Source organism: Aspergillus stella-maris (genome assembly GCF_047715825.1).
Source record: "Aspergillus stella-maris strain CBS 113639 unplaced genomic scaffold BDV14scaffold_82, whole genome shotgun sequence".
NCBI lineage: Eukaryota > Fungi > Ascomycota > Eurotiomycetes > Eurotiales > Aspergillaceae > Aspergillus > Aspergillus stella-maris.
The window spans coordinates 51,451-68,490 of NW_027396876.1; the positions used below are offsets into that span (position 1 = coordinate 51,451).

Here is a 17,040-nt window from a genome sequence, read left to right on the forward strand (position 1 = left end):
TTTGAATTCGAAGTCATAGTCACTAGTTTGCATGTATGTAACTATGTATATATATCCCATGCGTATATCGGATCTAAACAACAAAATACGAAGTAGGTATAAATGTATAAAAACAAAAGTCATGTCACACATTAATATAATCTAATCTAACCTAACCCACCCCCATGTAAATCTATTCCTCCCCCAAAGCCTTCTCAAACCCCATACTCCAGACCCCATGCGCCCCCTGCACAGCGTGCGGCCCACTCCCGCCATACTCTTTAAGCCCATAACTCTTCCTATTCTCCTTGAACGACGCCGCGCCAACATGCTGCATCTGGCTCGGCACGATCGCGTACCGATCTAGATCATTCGCGTCCGCCATGCGCTCAATTACGCTGTCGACAGCCAATGGGCGCGCATACCGCGCTTTACCCATGTACTCTAATAAGTCTGGTACAGAGTCCCTGGGGAACACGAGCGCCTGCGAGCAGCATCCGTGGGCGTTCATTTTGTGGATGCCGGGTTGGAGAGGGAGCATTGTGACTCTTCCGGCGAGGAAGTAAAGGATTATGAGAAGGGGCACGCAGCTGAGGCATATTATGGCGATGAATTGGTTGGTTAGTGTACCTTGGAGCGGTCGGATAGAGCGGCGGGACTGGATAGCTGCGAAGGCGACGAATGTCACGGCTGCAACGCTGTATGCGAGGTAAATGGGCCAATTCTCAGAGTTCCACCCTAGGAATTTCTCGGTGTAGAAGAGGCGCAGATAGAGCCAATTGTTGATTTCGCCGCTTTCGCGCCATGATTGCACGGTGTTCAGGCTCTGCATTGTACGGTTGTACCACCCGCGCTGGGCGACAACGTCGTCTTCTAGCATCATGATCCAGGGCGCCGATGTATCCTCATAACATGATTTTAGGGACATGTGGTAGTCGATTATGCTCTTGCGCTTGATGTCCTTCTTTTCTTCGAGGCGGCGGAGGGTTGAGACGTGGGCGTCTGTTTGCTCGTATGTCAGGACGCGGTCGACGACATTGGGGAGCCACGGGTGGTTATAGTCGGGGTGGTCGGTGGGCGAAGTGAGAGCGAAGAGGACGTGGACTGTTATCTTCGCGCGTTCGGCCTCGGAGAGGTTATCGAGAATCGAGGCGACTGTTGTGTCAATTTTCTGCTCGATTGGTCGCTTGACCGTGACGATGCCGACGCAGAGAGTGGCTTCTGCATCTTGTGAGGAGGAAGAGGATGTGAAGTTGCGTTGCGGATGGAGGGGGTCGTTGAAGGACTGGTTGTAGGGGCGGAGGTACTCTAGGGACTCGCGGATACGTTGTACGCTGTAGGTCGGTCGGTAGCCTTCTCCAGGCTGGAAGAAGAACGAGCCTGGGTCGCGGGCGGAGCGGAAGCGGTAAAGGACGAAGAGGGAGAGGTAGAAGATGGCGAAGCCGGTGAGGAAGAGCCTCTGCTTCCTGGAGAGAAAGAGCAGCATTGTTATTTTGGTGGAAGCATTTTTCTCGGTGTAACTATCAACAACGCTACCTGTGCGCCACAGCAACGAGGTTATAAATCGACCAGAACAGAGAAAAAAGGAGACGCCGCGCCCAGTCTGAGATTGCCCATCTGCTGGTGAAGTCTTCTCTGATCCTTGGCCCTGGTTTGGCCCCAAGAGATGGGCATTGGCGTTGGTCATGAATTGGAGGAAAGACGACTCAGCCTGCAAAGTCGGTGCGATCCGACCAGTCGCAGACCATGATTGGCGGGGATGGACTCACCCCGTTTCAGCCTTCACGTCCACGGTTTTCTATCAGTCCAGCGCTGTCTATCACGGCCAGGGTCGGCGACTGGACCCAGTGTCTGCGTAAATTGTGGGGGGGGATCGATCGTCAATAATGCTTAGCATTCAGCATTCTGTCAGGTCATTGCATCTTCAACAACTATCTGTGGTGTTGAAGATGGTACTCAATCACGAGCTCTTCTCCTATTGAATATTCAGGAGAACCCTTGGCCCTGATGGCTTGTCCTTGGGATGATGCCAAGTTGCTGGGCGGTTGTTCAGGACAAGAACAACAAGGTGACAGCCCCACCGCTTGCACCCTGATTTGAGGCTTGGCTGGCCTGGTCGCGCTTTCGGCCCCAAACTGGTCTCACCCGTCTCCAAGTCAAGGCTGCGATGACGATATCCGATCTATTTCTGGGCGCATTATCCACCGAAGCAAGACAACTACTACTTGAGGTATAGATAGACGATGTTAGTCTACAGCGGAGAGCATCTGATCACGATGGCAAGGTACAGTTGTGTCCCTGAACTGGACTGTGCACAGTCAAAACTTTGTATATCCAGTCAACGAGAATGCTATACTATATTAGGAAACATGCGTTCTGTTCGATCTTCGTGGTAAAGAAGATGTATCTAGATGCTCGTAAGGACAAAATGCTAGATCAATCGCGATGCATCGTAGTAGAGGTCAAGCAAACAACCGGCCGACCATGCTTGAGTTGGGGACTATCAGAAGAAAAGCGTGTCAGTTTAAAGATCCAAAGACAGAAAAAGAAGAGGAGAACATACCGAATCATAACAATGGTTACCATTCCTGTTCGTGAGCTCCGTGAGACCCTTCCAGGGACTTCCCCTCAACGCTTGCTTACAACCATCCAAGCGCCTGGTAACCTGCTGGAAGGACTCGGTTCGTTCACCAGCTGTCTTGCGCCTAGCGAGATCAAAGTGTAAGAGCGCTCGGAGGAAGTATCCACGTTGCCACACCCATTCCGGTCCTTGATGGTAGTTCCTGCCCTTGGCTGTTGCAAAATCATCCGAGTCCTCCGCGTTGTTGTAGTCTGGTCGGTAGTTGAGATCAGATGGGTCAAGCGTCGCCATGCCCATGGGGCCGGCAAGCACCGAGTCAGCGAGAGCGAGAGTGGCTAGGGCCTTTGATGGGTCGAAGAGGTCCGGGGCGACTACCATTGCGATTGGGAAGTTTGAGCGGAGCTGGTAGTCTTCGTAGGGCTTCCCGGATTTGTATAGATCTTTGTAGATGCCGCGGCGATTGACGATCTTGGGGTCGACGTCGTATTTGCTGTCTTCCTCTGCGTTGGCTGGCACGTGGTAGCAGCGCTCAAAGTTGGTCTTGATCTTGGCTGCCCAGTCTTTGAATGTGATGGATTTGCCCTCTCCAATGTCCACCTTGTCATAAGGGTAAAGACCCTTCTCGTGTAGGCTTATCACCCAGGTCAGAGCACTGTAGACAAGACCAGTGATCTCAATGGCTGCGCCATCTCGTGGAGTACCAGGCACACCCTTGTTGCCGGCTTTCTCACTTTCTCCCATCTTGTCTTGCCATGTACCACAGTTGAACTGACTACCACCGAAGATAATCCCGGTGTCCCAGTCGACATTGATATCGAGCTGGAAGCCTTCGGTCTTCATTTGCATGTCGAGTTCTGAACCCGCGTTGTATTCACGGAATGAGAGCCCTTGGGCATGTCGCTGGAACACTTCTTGGATGATATCCACAATTGTGGAATTTTTAGAGTATGCTCTGGAGTCGTCAAATGGGAACCAAGTATCGTCATACGGCAGAAAGCGTCTCGGGACTTCATCCTTAAGAAGCTCCACGCCATTTGGTGCCATGTTCGTGTAGTCCTGCATCGCCTGCAACAAGAACCAAATGGAATCACGAGAGTTATACCGTGGAAGCTTGCCACTGCCCAAAAGGTTGGGAATCATGCCATGCTTAAGCACGCTGGAAAAAGCACGGATATGCTCTTTTGCATCAAGGAATCTCCCGGTGCACAGGTACAGACCTCTGAGAGCAATGAAAACATCTCGACCCCAACACCTAGCCCAATCCGTTGCAAAATGCGGCAACCCAGCAGCCATTCCGGGGACTGATTTCACCGGCCATAGGGACGCCGATTTGACGAAACCAGTCATTTGCACACTGACCATGGCGAGTTGCTGAATGAATACCTGACCTACTCGCACATCGTCACCAAGAAGTTGTATACCCCTGTTCCAAGCGGATGCAAACGCAGTTTGGATGATGATGGCAAAATAGCGAGGCAAAAGGAAGCCTGGCAAATCACGAACAATCTGAAATTTTGCTTCCAACCACTTGGCAGGACGTTGTAGTGCCGCATACTGTGGATCCTCCGCGACCTTCAACAACCGCTTGACAATATAGTCAAGTGCCCATTGGCCTTGCCGAAGGTGATCGCATAGCGGGTGTCCCAGTTCATTATACCTGATGATATCTTCGAGAACACCCCACCATCCCTGTAGACCAGCGTAAATTAGCGGACCGTGGTTGGGAACATCGTACACTCCATCCTGGCCACCACTCAAATCGCGCTCCTCAGCGTCGCAGCGATAGAGCAAGAAGTTCAAGTCGATCAAATCTAGTTCCGAAAACGCCTCCGCCGCACCTTCGGTAATGCTGTCATTGCTCAGTTCATCCGCGTTGTCGAAGTGGGGAATAGATGTCTCGAAAAGAGCAATGGATCCCAGACCGAATGTCCCCAAAACTGTGATCGTAGTGTCACCGTCCTTCTCCTCAACTCTGGTACCCTCAAAGCTCGAGACTTTACCAGGCAGTCCTTTGAGATAGCTTTCGTCCGCTAGAGTGCTCTTCTTTTCGTCGGCCCCCTCTTGGACCTGTAGGGACCAAGTCCCAATAGGCTTGACTCGAGTAGCTGCAAGGTGCGTAGGTGCAAGGATTGCTCCGCTATCTTGGCCAGGGAAAGCCGTATGGGCAATCAAGAATATACCCTTTCGACTCTGCGGGTGTACTCGGTGCACCGTAATGTATTCACCATCGTGATGAATAAACGTCTCATCATAACCTCCCTTGCCCATCTTGGTGTGAAGCTCGTTCAGCAGTCGTTTCAGTCCTGAGATACCATCAAGTTCGGTCAACTCGTCAAGACTCGGAGATTCTGGAAGTTCAGATAATGAGTAAAGGCGGATCTCGTGCACAAGATCTACAATCTCTGGATAGAGCTCATCGAAACCCATAGTACTTCCAATGGCAGAGTCGCACATTGCGACAAGAGCAGCATTTGACAACGTATCCTTTGCAGTCCTTTTTTGCGCAGGCATTTCATTGTCGTGCGTACAGTCCATGAACAAGGCCGGGACAGGAATGGGTCGGATACTGCGAACGACTTCCTTCTCGCTAGCGGTGCCTCCGGACTTCGATAAGTCTAGACCTGGTAAAGGCAGGTCCAGTTCAAAGCTGCCAATAGGTCGGCCACCGTGACGGTGTACCAACCGACTGAGCTCCTGTGTGCTCCAGGCTTGCATAGCTTCACGAATGAGGGCATTGATACCAAGTCGCTTGACAAAGATATAGTCCGCTTCTTCAGAGCCGGTAAAGAGCTCGGCAAAAATTGCGAGATCCGGGCGCACTTTGCGTGCTTCATCGATCAAATACTCGGCGACGACCAAAGGGGTAGAGTGACAGTTGTCGATTCGGAAGCCGGAGAAGTACTTGGCCATCAAACGGGTGTATTTGGTCATAAACTCCCACAGGAAAGGGCTGTCCTCGGGTCCACTGCCATATCGTAATTTGACGCAATCTCCCCAGACGATGACCTCTCGCCTGAGATACGCTCTGGAGTCAGGCCCAGCGTTGTCACGCATCGCATCCGCGTTCCAAATCCAGCCATTGTTTGCCAGAGCTAAGGCCTTAGGATTGTGTTTCTCAGTGACCTCGTTCAGAGGTAACCTTGTGAAATACGACTCTATTAGAGGACTTTGTTCGGTCACGGGGCCGAGCTTGGGACCGTGGTCGTCAATCCTCAAGTATTTGATACGGTTAAATAGCTGATTGTTGATTTCAGAAAGATCTGAGTTGTATTCTCCGTAGAATTGCACGTTGACTACGTCGAATAGCTTGCGTAAAGAATTTTCGATAGAGGCAAGATCAGACGAGGTTGAATTGAATTGACCGAACATGGCTGTCGTGATCGTCGCGCCGAATTGAGGATCAATGGTTCGACTGTACCTTCCGAGGACTTGCCTTGCAGTTGGTATCCCCTCTTGGCGGATGAGAGTCGTCTGTTGTTCCAGAGACCAGTTTCCGAAATTCTGTAGATCGAGCTGTGCCCATCGCTCGGCACTTAGATCAACGCTTTTCGATCCCTTCCATTCTTCAAAGACTTTCTGAGCAGCAGCCTCAACGTCGATAACATAGAATTCCCAGAGGCGGAGAACTTTGATGACATGTTCTTTCGCCCCGTCCATCACAGTCGTCAAGTCGTCGACAGTCTTGAACTCAGTTGGCAAACCATACTTTTGGAGATCCTGACTGAATTTCAGCAGTGCAGTGTCCAATTCCAAAGCCGCCTCCAGCCAAGGAGCAGTTTCAACGCTATATCCGGCATCCGGGTGCTCTTCAAGCCATTTGCTATTATTGGCAGTGTGATTCCAGACAACATCAGTCAGTGAAAGTAACGAGTGTTTCTCCTCCATATTCTTTATGAGCTCTTGAACATCCTTTTCTCCGTTGGGAAATGCTGTGTCGTCGAATTGCAACTGATCGAAAATACTGTACGGCGAGTTTGATACGCCGCGCTTCATTAAGGGCGTGAAGTGTACCATGTTATACTTTCGTCGAGAGATACTGCTTAAGTATCTGTTCCAGTCTTCAGGATATTTGCCCATGAATTTGGCATGCACGGAAAATATCGAAAGAGCATTGAGAGGAATAGTCTGGTCCCCCAGGCTGAGTTTCGGGGCAACATCGATGTAATATGTAGGTGTCTTTGCAGGTTCCGATGGTGTGGAAGAGGAGGAAAGCGTGAATTCAGGGAGAGGCGAATATGTCACATAATAGGCGAAGGATCCAGGGCACGTAACCGGCACATCGATCTGAATGTTCTTGCTAAAGTGAGGGGGCAGCCTAACACAATTGTCTCAGCAATAGAAGCATCAGATAGAGGAGAATGTCTCACTCATAAGCCCGAAATGATTGACGATCGAACGGCTTCCCAGGCTTAGGAAGGTTCACCCAAAGAGTGCCATCCCTGCAGATTGAACTGCTTCCTTCGATAACAAAGCGGAGCGAATACTTCGCCTGTTCGGTTGGGGGAAGGTAGATATAATCTCCCGGTACATCCGGAGAGCCATCATCCTTGAGTGGAAGCAGGTAGAAAGTCTCTTCGGCCATTTTGAACCGTGCAATTCTCCTCCAGCCTATCTCGTAGCTCGGTCAATTCCGCTTTGCGATGGTAACGGGGAAGTGGCGTTGCGGGAGCACAAATGGCAAGCCTACCTCAACCTTGCAATCCTCACAAAACCTGACAAACCTGGGACCGAGACAACTGGGATAGAATGAATAAATAGGAAAGGGAGAACGCACAGATGAAGAACCGGTTCCTGATCAGCTCGAGTTACCTGAGCCCGATAACCCCGCGGGGGTGACATCATCCATTAGAGGCCAGTGCCGGGCTAGACCCTGCGCGGAGGGCGCCTCTCCGCACCGGCGCTTCTCCGCCAAGTTTTTGACTACGAATGCAGGAAATGGAGCAATCGCAGAGGCAAAAATAGGTCTATGATGAGTCTATCGTAATCAAGATCTATGTGCGCGCATAACAGGTCCGTGTGACGGGGAAACGAGCGTGAAACAAAAAAACCATCGCTCCTCACAGTTTCGGGCTCAAGGCGGATTGGTTCTTTCCATGGGATCCAGAAAATGCAGTGGGTGTGGGCTTGCTGTGAGAAAAGAAGAGACGAAAGTCGAGAATTAATAATTAAGGCGGATCCAAGGGGTTATATTAATAGGTTCTATTTACCGCTCAATGAAAGAAGGAATGTCATTAACAGTCATCTCGCCTTCAAGGACCCCTGTAATTTTGTCAGCACACTGAGAATGGACAACGAAGGGTATAGTAAATACTTACGATAGACTGCAGTGAACAATGGGAATTCGTCCTCCAGCCCTTGCTTCTTGAGGAAGCTATTGACCTCGTATGCGGTCAACGTGCCTTGCAGCTTCTGACCATTAAGTTCCGTCTCCTCAATCTTGCCAATCGGCTGGTTGCGCTCAACGCTAAGCTTCGCGCAACGGAAGTTTCGCCCACTACTAGAGCTGGTAATCAAGTCGGCAACACCGGCACTCTCTTCAGTGAAGGTGCGAGTATTAATAGTTGCTCCGAAGAATCGTTCGCCAAACTTGACCATCTCCAAAAGACCAACTCGCATAATCGCAGACTTGGCATTGTCTCCCCATCCCTTGCCAATAACCCAGCCTGCAGCGACAGCGACGACGTTCTTGAGCGCGCCTCCGAGAGAGACACCAGCGACATCGCTCACCACACCAATATGGAAATAAGGACGGTGGAAGAGGGTCTTGAGGAGTGCGTGGTCGATCGGAGGATATTCAGAAGGCAGTGCCTGCAGTTTGACCTTTGAGATCTGTCCTGAAACATCCTTGTGTTCAAAGTGCACAAGATTCTCAGTTGAGGAGGAAGGCGAGCGGTTCGGAGTCGGGGCTTTGGAGTCAAAGTGCGGCGGATCATAGCCGATGGTGGATTCTGACCATTTCTCCTGGGCAACCTCATTCGCAATGTTTGCGCCAGAAAGCGCACCGCAGTAGATACCCAGGATCTTGCCGATTGTCTCAGAGAAGAGGTGAACACCCTCCTCATTGACATCTACACCCTTGATGCACGAAACACCACGCGCAAACGGAAGAATTTTGCCCTTGATCTGCCCGCAAATGTTGAGAATGAATTGATGCGGCAGGTTGAATACAAGGATTGAACTATCTTTGACCGCATCCTCTAGCGATGGGTTGGCATGCAAGTTCTTCGGAAGAGCAATTCCCGGGAGATACTTGATGTTCTCGTTGGTTGCGTTGATAACCTCCGTCAAGTTCTGAGGACCCTGGCAAAGAGCGGACGAAGGGTCATAGTGCTTGGACGACTGGGGAATTTCGACCTTCTCCTCAAACACCCACATCTGAACATCCTTCTCGAAAACAGCCGGGTTGCTGGCGGTGTTTTCGGCAACGATTTTGGCGATAGCTGTGCCCCTATGACGCTATCAATACAGCCCCGCGTATATTGACCTGTAGCAATTGATAAGAACGGCACTTACCAATTACCTGATCCCACCACAGTCACCTTGTGCTTCTGCTTGTACGGTCCGAGAGAGCCCATCTTGATCGTAGTTGAAGTTGTAGGAGTGAGTGACGAGAACGAGGGATTCGCGGTCGAGAAATAACCGGAGGAGATAGGGCTCGGGACGCCGAATGACGTTGATCGCGGAAGGGAAGTGCGAATGATGTGAACAGGTGGGAATTGTTGAGAAAGCCGCGGGAACCGAGGTAGGGCTGGATTTGCACGAGAGCTGAAGAAGCAAGACTGACGACACGGTAGACGCATTCACAAGATCTTGAGGATATGTCGGTGGCAATGACGAAAACTGTACACCGTCAAGGTACGCTGGTACGGACGTTTCTCGGATTCTGGATATTTCGGCGGCGCGCTGGCTCCGTTGTCTCCTCCGGTGTGGATCTTGTTTTGCCCCAACAGGGGGAACCAAACTAGTCCGGAAACAGGGAACAGGGCGGGCAGTCGATCTGGTGTTGAGCTTGCATATGTCGATGAGCTGCAGGCTTTATTAGTGGTCCTGAACCCTGGTCGTATAGACTATTGATAAGGCAGAGATAATTGGCATATCGGACAGGCCGAGAAGGAGGGGGATAAGCCTCGTGACATGACTGCTGCCACCAAAAGCAACTGCTGCTCACGTGCCTGTGCGGGGGTCATCGACGGTCGGTGGGCGGTGTATGGGTGCAGAGGCGGGATTGTGGCACTAGTCCTGATTAGTTTGTTAGTTTTCTTTCAATCGAGCCTTTTTTTTGTGCCCGGTGTTAGGACTTGCAGGAAGTATAGTTTTCACGGCACAATGGTAGGCTGAAGATACCATATTCTACTATTCCATATTGCATCATTCTGACCGTCGTTCAGGCCCCCGTTCAATCCGTCAAGAAGCAAGTGCGCCGCGCAAAGCCCGCTTCCGGAAGCGGAGCTTCTGCCTCCAAGTCTTCGTTGTTCGACGACGATTTCCGAACGACGAAGAAAGATAAGCGCCTAATCAAACACTCGAGCTTTGTGTCAAAAATCGAAAAGAATTCCTCGAAATCAAATAAGCGGCGGAGGGCATCCAAGAAACTCGTTGCCAATCTCGAATCGCTCGCCGATGCCCTACCCGAAGCGGAGACCAGCCTGAACGATCCCAGTCAATTGAACATCATCAAACAGAAGACTCTGAAACATCGGCCAGGTGCTATGAAGCGCAAGGAGAAGCTCGAAAAGTCCGAGCGCGACCGCTTTGCGAAGAACATGGCACAAATGTCAAGCATACCCGCAGCACCTACACCAACCTCTGAACCTGCCGCTGCAGACACCGTCCCTAATAGATGGGCGGCGTTACGAGGTTTTATTTCTCAAACCATGGAACATCAGCCCGCATTTAAGATGGATAAGTGAGCGAGCAGCCAAACTGGCGGTTGACTCCAGGATGGTGTTCCGCAACATGTGTTGCATTATATATTTGGTCCTTCCCAGCTGACGCTCGCGAATCATTTGCGAGACTGCGCAGTTCGCGAAAAGAAAAATCAACCGTTGCCAGTCTGCATTTCTAGTTCATCGATCGAACTCCACCTCTCCAGGCAGAGGTACTTCCAGAGACATGAGAGTGCCGGAGAAACCCAATATAAGCGGTAATCTCAGAAATCCCCGTCACCTCGCGCACTCGCGATCACCTCGGCAGTGACACACGCAGATAGAGTCCCTCAGGGTTCACAAGGTCTGCGAAATTTATCAGCTAGGGTGTTGAAACTCATGATTGAACATGGAATTTGATAAAGTTATGACAATAGGAAAGGAAAAATTAAGAAAGTCCGATATATTTGTAGGGAACATGGTATGATTTGGAGATCGCCCTAAAAAGCGGGGGAGCTTAGGCGGGCCCATTATGACGGCGCGGATGATTGACCGATGCCATCTTATCTCACCATCTCCTGCCTCTCTCCGACCTCCCATCACCACCTCTGGCTCTCATCTCTGCTTATTTACTTGCTTTTTGTGTTTTATTTCTTCTTAGCTTCTCTACACTTGGCCCAAATCACAATCGCGGTGCCCCTCATGCTGCGGCTGCCGTCATGGCCTCGCCGGCCTCCAGCACTGCACCGCAACAGCGCACTCCGCTATCGGCGCCCTCTCGCCCCCCGTCCCCTGTATACGCCTCGCGGTTTCTCAAGCACATCAGGGTCATTCCCGACATTCACGCAGTTCGATAGGTCTGACTTTACAAGCCAGCCCTTCTCCGGTGTCTACGAACCCGGGCTTCCTACGGCTGGACCGCTGGGATCCACCCCGGCCTTCGGAGCTCCTCGAATCACCCCGAAGACGTTGAAGCAGTATCTAGACCAGTTTGTTGTCGGCCAGGACCGTGCAAAGAAAATTCTGAGTGTTGCCGTATATAATCACTATCAACGAGTGCAAGAGCTTCAAAGGCGCCAAGACGAAGCCGATGAGCTGCTTGCGAAGCGTGCGCGCAGGGAGTCCGTCGAGCATCATCCGGTTGAAGGTGAGTCTTGTACTTCAGACATAGTGTCTTATGATTTCAGTACTTACGCAAAGACTAGATGAGTTCCCGGGCCAGCAGCGCACTACCTACCTTTCCTCCGAGCCGATATCACCCACACAACCATCGCGATCCCCACTCGTCGCAGACAAACCAGACCTTGATAAATCGCCACAACTACAACTAGAGAAATCCAATGTTCTTCTGCTTGGTCCATCCGGAGTCGGTAAGACCTTGATGGCAAAGACATTAGCGAGGGTTCTATCAGTTCCATTCAGCATCTCCGATTGTACTCCGTTCACACAGGCTGGTTATATTGGAGAGGATGCCGAAGTGTGCGTACACAGACTTTTGGCGGCTGCAAACTATGACGTCGAGCAGGCGGAGCGAGGAATCATTGTCCTGGATGAGATCGACAAGATCGCAGCCGCAAAGGTCAGCCATGGTAAAGACGTAGGCGGCGAAGGAGTGCAGCAAGCCCTCCTCAAGCTCATCGAGGGAACGACAGTCCAAGTCCAGGCAAAACAAGAGCGTAATGCTCCCCGTGCAAATGGAACCCCCAGCTCCTCGGCTTATCCCTCAAACAACCCGCTGGGGAATCCTCCCTTTGCGCCGCCGGGCGGCGGCAGCCCAAACAAGGGCGAAGTCTACAATGTCCGCACAGATAACATTCTATTCATTTGCTCAGGGGCATTCGTCGGCCTGCACAAAGTCGTCATGGACCGAATATCACGCGGCTCCATGGGCTTCGGTCAACCAGTTCGAACACCAACCCAAACCTCCACCGACCGCTCCCGCTCCTCAGACTCAACGGCCAACCAACCCATTCCCATCCTCCCCGGCTCAGACGAAGAAGCCCTCTACAAGAAACATCTTCCGTTCTTCACACCCCCCTCACTCGCCTCCCCCGACACCGAACCAACATACTTCAACGCCCTCGATCTTATCAACCCCACCGACCTGCAGAATTACGGCTTCATCCCCGAGCTCGTCGGCCGCATCCCCGTCAACGCAGCCCTATCAGCCCTATCCCAACCGCTTCTCGTCCGCATTCTTACCGAACCCCGCAATTCCCTAGTCGCACAATACACAACCCTCTTCTCCTTATCTGGCATAGAGCTGCGCTTCACGACACCAGCACTACACAAAATCGCCGCTAACGCATTCACAATGGGGACCGGGGCGCGCGCCCTCCGCACAGAAATGGAAACCATTCTCAGCGACGCAATGTTCGAGACACCCGGGTCGAGCGTAAAATTTGTACTCGTAACCGAGAACGTCGCAGAGCGGTCCGAGAAACCGGTTTACCTGGGTCGCGGGCAGGGCGGGCGCTTCCATTCTCTGATTGCGGCGGAGGAGGATCGGTGGGAGGAGAAGATGATGAGCAAGAAGAAGAAGAGTAAGGGGAAGGGTGCTGCTATTGGGTATGAGGAGCCTTCGATTTCATTCTTTAGGGAGTATCGGAGTAGGGCTTCTGGGTCGTGATGGGGTTGATTATTGATGTTTATGTTTATGGATATGGCTCTATGCATTTGTGGCACTGGTTTGGTGGCTTTTGGTAGCTCAGCTACTTATTGCATACACGGTACGATCTACAGTATTAACATTGGTGCGTGATATTGCTACGTCTGCGTTGTGCGTCTTACGTAGTCATGAAGTCGTTAATTGGTACCTTGATCGTACGTAGCCTGCGCCATGATATTATGCATGGGTAAAACAATGATATCCTAAATAATGAATGTTTGATTGATATTACTGTACAGTTGTATGATCTTCAAATACCCGTAAAGAATATCTTGCCTATACTTACAAAAAGCAAAGAAACAAAGTAAGGTATATGCAGCAAGCGAAAAATTTCCAGAGGTCAAGAGTAAGGCTGAGCATATATATGCCTAGTTGGAACCTGAGGAGCAGCGGGAACCGCGGGTCGGCTCTCCGCAGAAGAAGTGGCCGGCCCGGCGTCAGGTGCCCTGGGAGTCCGAGGGGTATATGGCGCAGAAGCATCAGTCGAAGACCGTGTCTTCCATGGGTCCTTAGTGATCTTTGCGTGAATCCGCCTATAGTCGATATTTTGACTTTCGAAGAACGCTCGCGCACCATGTTTCGTTTCAATGTGTTGCCAGGACTTCCATCTCTCAACAGGTGGGAGTTGGCTGACTATCACGAATCGGCGGAAGCGATGTGCGTTGAGAAGACTCCACCCAGCGAAATATTCGGCAAGGTGGTCGGCGTTGCGGTGTTCTTGGGTGCATTCCCTGGGGATATCTGGGGAGTCGTCGGGTGTTCGGGCACCGTATTTGGGGAGAATGGGGAGCGATATTACGCAGCTGTCGTGGTCGTCATTGAGACACGTGAGGGGATCGTTATCGGCAGTGCATCCAAGTCGTCCCAGTTGTTGGTAAATGGCCAGCCATCTGGTGGTCCCTGTTAGTATGAGGAATATAAAGGAAATGTGCCGCATATAAGATGGCACTCACTGGGGGCTTGATTTGTCGCCGCGGTCCATTTGCTTTATTAGCCAGGTCAGGATGTTTGGACGGAGCATTATCTTCCATCTACTGGAAGATGACTTTCTCTTTGCGACATCATGGAACCAATCCAGGATAATCATGGTTGAGTCTGGGTCTCGTATCATGAGATCTTCAGTAAGAAGGAAGACACCGCCACGTGGAAAGAGTTGCTGGACATGGAGGTTCGCATCACCGAGTGGTTGAGCGAGGGAGATATTCCAGAAGTTGGCCTTTGTTTTATAGAGAGTTTCTCTGAGAGATGGGACTTTGTGGTAGTCAACGAAAGAACCATGGAACTACCTCGCTGTCAGTATGGAGATAGGCGAGCAAAAAGTGAAATGGACAGACATACCAATACGGCGCCTTGCATCATGCTTTTATTGACCGTGAAAGTAAACCTGTCCCAATCGGAATCAACGCTGTTTGAATATAGAGCAGGAGTATGTTTTTTAAGAAACATCATGACGAGCTCCCTTTCGCCCTTGAAATCCTCGGGGAACCAAACATAAAATAACTCTGCTCGTCTTGGTTTATCGGGGGTATTTATGCTTGACAACTTTTCGAATGTAAAACCGAGCTTAATAGCAAAATGTTCATCTAGATCTAAAACCGTATCTGGTTTCGGACCAACATCAACTGGTGTAGAGGTCTGAGTAGGTGGCTTGTCCAAGTCCATGGTGTCGGCGGCTAGGACTTTCTTCTGGTGTAGAACGTCCTTATTGGTTGGTCTCTGGGATGGAGCATTATCTACATCCATGAGGTCGGTGGATGGTGGACTTGTCCGATGTACAATTGACTCATCGGACGCAAACAGAGTTTTTGGCGAGTCCACGAAGGAGGAAGTTGCATGGACAGCTGTGTCTGGATGGTCCAGGGTAGAGGTTGATGCAGAGAATTGCTCGGCGCTTTCTTGTGCGACGTTGAAGCCGCGCAAAGGATCCGCAGTATTTACCCCTGCCGGCTCCGGGTGACCGCTTTCAACGGCACTTACTATTGCAGGTTGATAATAATTGGCTTCTGCGTTTTCAGCTGTTCTCAATCTCTTAATTGACCTCAAGGCGCCCCTAAGAGTGAGGTTCAAATATCCTTGCTCGACTTTATAAGGATCATCATCAAGGAAGCTGAAGACGGGAGAACGCGGCGGATATGCGAGGAGAACCTCATGACTGTTGATACGAGCTATTGCGACTTGATCCCGTTGCCAGAGTACTTCAGCTGCTCTTCGGATGTCTGGCTCATTATCATCAAAGCCCTCAATCCAGCCATTCGAGATTTTGTTGTTTGGCATCTGACGAGGAGATATGTGTTAGTGATAGGAATGAAGTGAAAGGCTGTAGGTGAACTCACACCCTCGCAAAGCGCTTGATAATCATCTAGGGAGCACAGGCCCCGGAACCATAGCTCTATTGTCTTCCCAACCTTGGTTTGATAAATTCCCCTACCTTCTTCAAATCCAATGCCACATAGCCTAGCATTGCCGATTTCCTGCTTTTCTGGGCCAAAGTACATGGTAACATAATATTCCCCATAGTTCCACCAGCGATAAGCATTCACCTTCCTAGCTTTGCGAGTAGGTTTTCTTGGGGGGAGCAAGAGGTTAAATTCGCTAGCTGCTCCTCTCTGGCCGTCTTTGGCAGTTGCATGGCTGCGAGGTCCTCGGGGAACGTTTTCAAAATTTGATCTGCCAACGAAGGGATCTTGAGTAGCGGGGTTTTGTCGGGTTGTACTGGGAGAGTCCTTCCTCTGAAAATTCGAGATTTCCCGAGGACTATTATTGAGGCTGGGTGAAGCAATCGGTGACATGTGGTAAGAATAAGATAGGTGCGGTGAGCTTGACATCGAAAATCCGTCATCAAAGTCTTGACAATTATCGTTGATATCCGTTGCCAGTCGCAAACCTGCTGGCTTCGCTGCACTGACCGATGGCATAGAATTCCAGTCAGATGGCCGTCTTAGGTCAAGTTGACTAGGGTTCGGTGCAGGCTCCCTTCTTCCAAGCTTCTCGTATCTCCACTTTGTGGAGAGATTTTTGGCAAACTTAGGCTGATCGGGGTTGTTGAGCTTCTTCGTAGCCTGGGACTCCGAAGTTGCTTGCACACTTCCAAACGCCACCGGCGGCGGTGGTTTGGGAACGGGTGGTCGTATTAGTCCCTGCCTTGCTGGGTGAACATGATCCTGGTATAGTGATCGGGAACGCGGGCCAGACAGACGCGAGGTCGAAGCCTTTGCCACTCTGCGTGAAGCAGTTTTCTGCGTAACCGGCGAATTGATCAGTCTAGTAGGGCGACTTGACGCTAGAACTCTAAGCTTGTGCCTTTTAGCTGCTCTCCGGCGCTTTCTCTCGGCTTGTTCATCATGTAGTTGCTGAATCTTTGTTTCCAAGGCATCTACATCAAAAGGCTGCTCCTTGCCCTCGGAGATCCGCTGCTTTGTCTCCTGCCAGTCGGATAACGTTTGATCGAAGCCGAGGTGAAAACTGTCGGCCGGTTCCCACGATGATCTTTCAACTGGATAGCCAAGCCATCGGACAAGATACCTGACGCCATCTTCGAATTGATCACTTTCCGCCAGAATCTCTTCAACATCATACTCGGGCTGCTGTTCACTCTCAACAGTGGACGTAAGAGAGATCTCATCGTCGCTGACGCTTCCCATTGCCATGTTCGGGCGACCATACCCAGGGACAAGCAGACACTCTCGGAAATTGAATGATGGGTCTCCTTTTGGCGTGCATCAGAAGGACCTGGAGTAAGTGGAGCACCAGGTTCCTGAATATTGATGTCTGGAGACATCAGACGCTGCGTCGACAGCGGGATTCACCTGCAGCGCCCCGAGAATGGAGCACACGCCCCATGAAGTTTGGTCGAGAATGCAGTCCGCTGGCCGGCTCTTCTTGAGACTGCGTGCCTGGCTTGGGAGTATCGTTTTTTGTTTGAGCTCTGGATCCAAGCAACAAAGACA

At 50.9% G+C, this 17,040-nt stretch overlaps 6 protein-coding genes across 6 annotated transcripts; 2 read left to right on the top strand and 4 right to left on the bottom strand.

The window, feature by feature from the left end:
- Positions 1-172: 172 nt before the first annotated feature.
- BDV14DRAFT_193069 (uncharacterized protein) lies at positions 173-1,465 on the bottom strand (the record flags this gene model as incomplete). The annotated part of the gene is made up of 1 exon (XM_073771717.1): positions 173-1,465. One exon carries the CDS (start codon positions 1,463-1,465, stop codon positions 173-175), a length of 1,293 nt encoding a protein of 430 aa, XP_073623262.1.
- Positions 1,466-2,054: 589 nt separating this feature from the next.
- Positions 2,055-7,452, bottom strand: BDV14DRAFT_147168 (putative glycogen debranching enzyme Gdb1). Its single transcript, XM_073766474.1, has 3 exons — positions 6,928-7,452; positions 2,543-6,875; positions 2,055-2,479 (listed from the first exon to the last, which is right to left on the bottom strand). The coding sequence occupies exons 1-3, from the start codon at positions 7,140-7,142 to the stop codon at positions 2,411-2,413; spliced, it is 4,617 nt and encodes a 1,538-aa protein (XP_073623263.1). The 5' UTR covers positions 7,143-7,452; the 3' UTR covers positions 2,055-2,410.
- An 85-nt stretch (positions 7,453-7,537) lies between these two features.
- On the bottom strand, positions 7,538-9,970 carry BDV14DRAFT_182932 (glycerol-3-phosphate dehydrogenase family protein). The gene is made up of 3 exons (XM_073770304.1): positions 9,074-9,970; positions 7,876-9,008; positions 7,538-7,819 (listed from the first exon to the last, which is right to left on the bottom strand). Exons 1-3 carry the CDS (start codon positions 9,358-9,360, stop codon positions 7,764-7,766), a joined length of 1,476 nt encoding a protein of 491 aa, XP_073623264.1. The 5' UTR covers positions 9,361-9,970; the 3' UTR covers positions 7,538-7,763.
- On the top strand, positions 9,695-10,470 carry BDV14DRAFT_204831 (ribosome biogenesis protein SLX9-domain-containing protein; the record flags this gene model as incomplete). Its single annotated transcript, XM_073774604.1, has 2 exons — positions 9,695-9,889; positions 9,949-10,470. The coding sequence occupies 2 exons, from the start codon at positions 9,695-9,697 to the stop codon at positions 10,468-10,470; spliced, it is 717 nt and encodes a 238-aa protein (XP_073623265.1).
- A 657-nt stretch (positions 10,471-11,127) lies between these two features.
- BDV14DRAFT_204832 (putative ATP-dependent Clp protease) lies at positions 11,128-13,054 on the top strand (the record flags this gene model as incomplete). Its single annotated transcript, XM_073774605.1, has 2 exons — positions 11,128-11,572; positions 11,631-13,054. The coding sequence occupies 2 exons, from the start codon at positions 11,128-11,130 to the stop codon at positions 13,052-13,054; spliced, it is 1,869 nt and encodes a 622-aa protein (XP_073623266.1).
- A 189-nt stretch (positions 13,055-13,243) lies between these two features.
- On the bottom strand, positions 13,244-16,989 carry BDV14DRAFT_147196 (putative Chromo domain protein Chp1p). The gene is made up of 4 exons (XM_073766475.1): positions 15,427-16,989; positions 14,432-15,367; positions 14,047-14,375; positions 13,244-13,983 (listed from the first exon to the last, which is right to left on the bottom strand). The coding sequence occupies exons 1-4, from the start codon at positions 16,738-16,740 to the stop codon at positions 13,434-13,436; spliced, it is 3,129 nt and encodes a 1,042-aa protein (XP_073623267.1). The 5' UTR covers positions 16,741-16,989; the 3' UTR covers positions 13,244-13,433.
- Between the last annotated feature and the right edge of the window lie 51 nt (positions 16,990-17,040).

What these genes read in the sequence shown, in the direction of transcription:
- BDV14DRAFT_147168 (XM_073766474.1), bottom strand. Translation starts at nt 7,142, where the DNA reads ATGGCCGAAGAGACTTTCTACCTGCTTCCACTCAAGGATGATGGCTCT. An exon ending in CAATCATTTCGGGCTTATGA is followed by an intron (nt 6,876 to 6,927) that starts GTGAGACATTCT and finishes CAATTGTGTTAG; the next exon opens with GCTGCCCCCTCACTTTAGCA. An exon ending in GTAACCATTGTTATGATTCG is followed by an intron (nt 2,480 to 2,542) that starts GTATGTTCTCCT and finishes TTCTTCTGATAG; the next exon opens with TCCCCAACTCAAGCATGGTC.
- BDV14DRAFT_182932 (XM_073770304.1), bottom strand. Translation starts at nt 9,360, where the DNA reads ATGCGTCTACCGTGTCGTCAGTCTTGCTTCTTCAGCTCTCGTGCAAAT. An exon ending in GTGGTGGGATCAGGTAATTG is followed by an intron (nt 9,009 to 9,073) that starts GTAAGTGCCGTT and finishes ATAGCGTCATAG; the next exon opens with GGGCACAGCTATCGCCAAAA. An exon ending in ATTGTTCACTGCAGTCTATC is followed by an intron (nt 7,820 to 7,875) that starts GTAAGTATTTAC and finishes ACAAAATTACAG; the next exon opens with GGGTCCTTGAAGGCGAGATG.
- BDV14DRAFT_147196 (XM_073766475.1), bottom strand. Translation starts at nt 16,740, where the DNA reads ATGGCAATGGGAAGCGTCAGCGACGATGAGATCTCTCTTACGTCCACT. An exon ending in TGATGCAAGGCGCCGTATTG is followed by an intron (nt 14,376 to 14,431) that starts GTATGTCTGTCC and finishes ACAGCGAGGTAG; the next exon opens with TTCCATGGTTCTTTCGTTGA. An exon ending in GGCGACAAATCAAGCCCCCA is followed by an intron (nt 13,984 to 14,046) that starts GTGAGTGCCATC and finishes AGGGACCACCAG; the next exon opens with ATGGCTGGCCATTTACCAAC.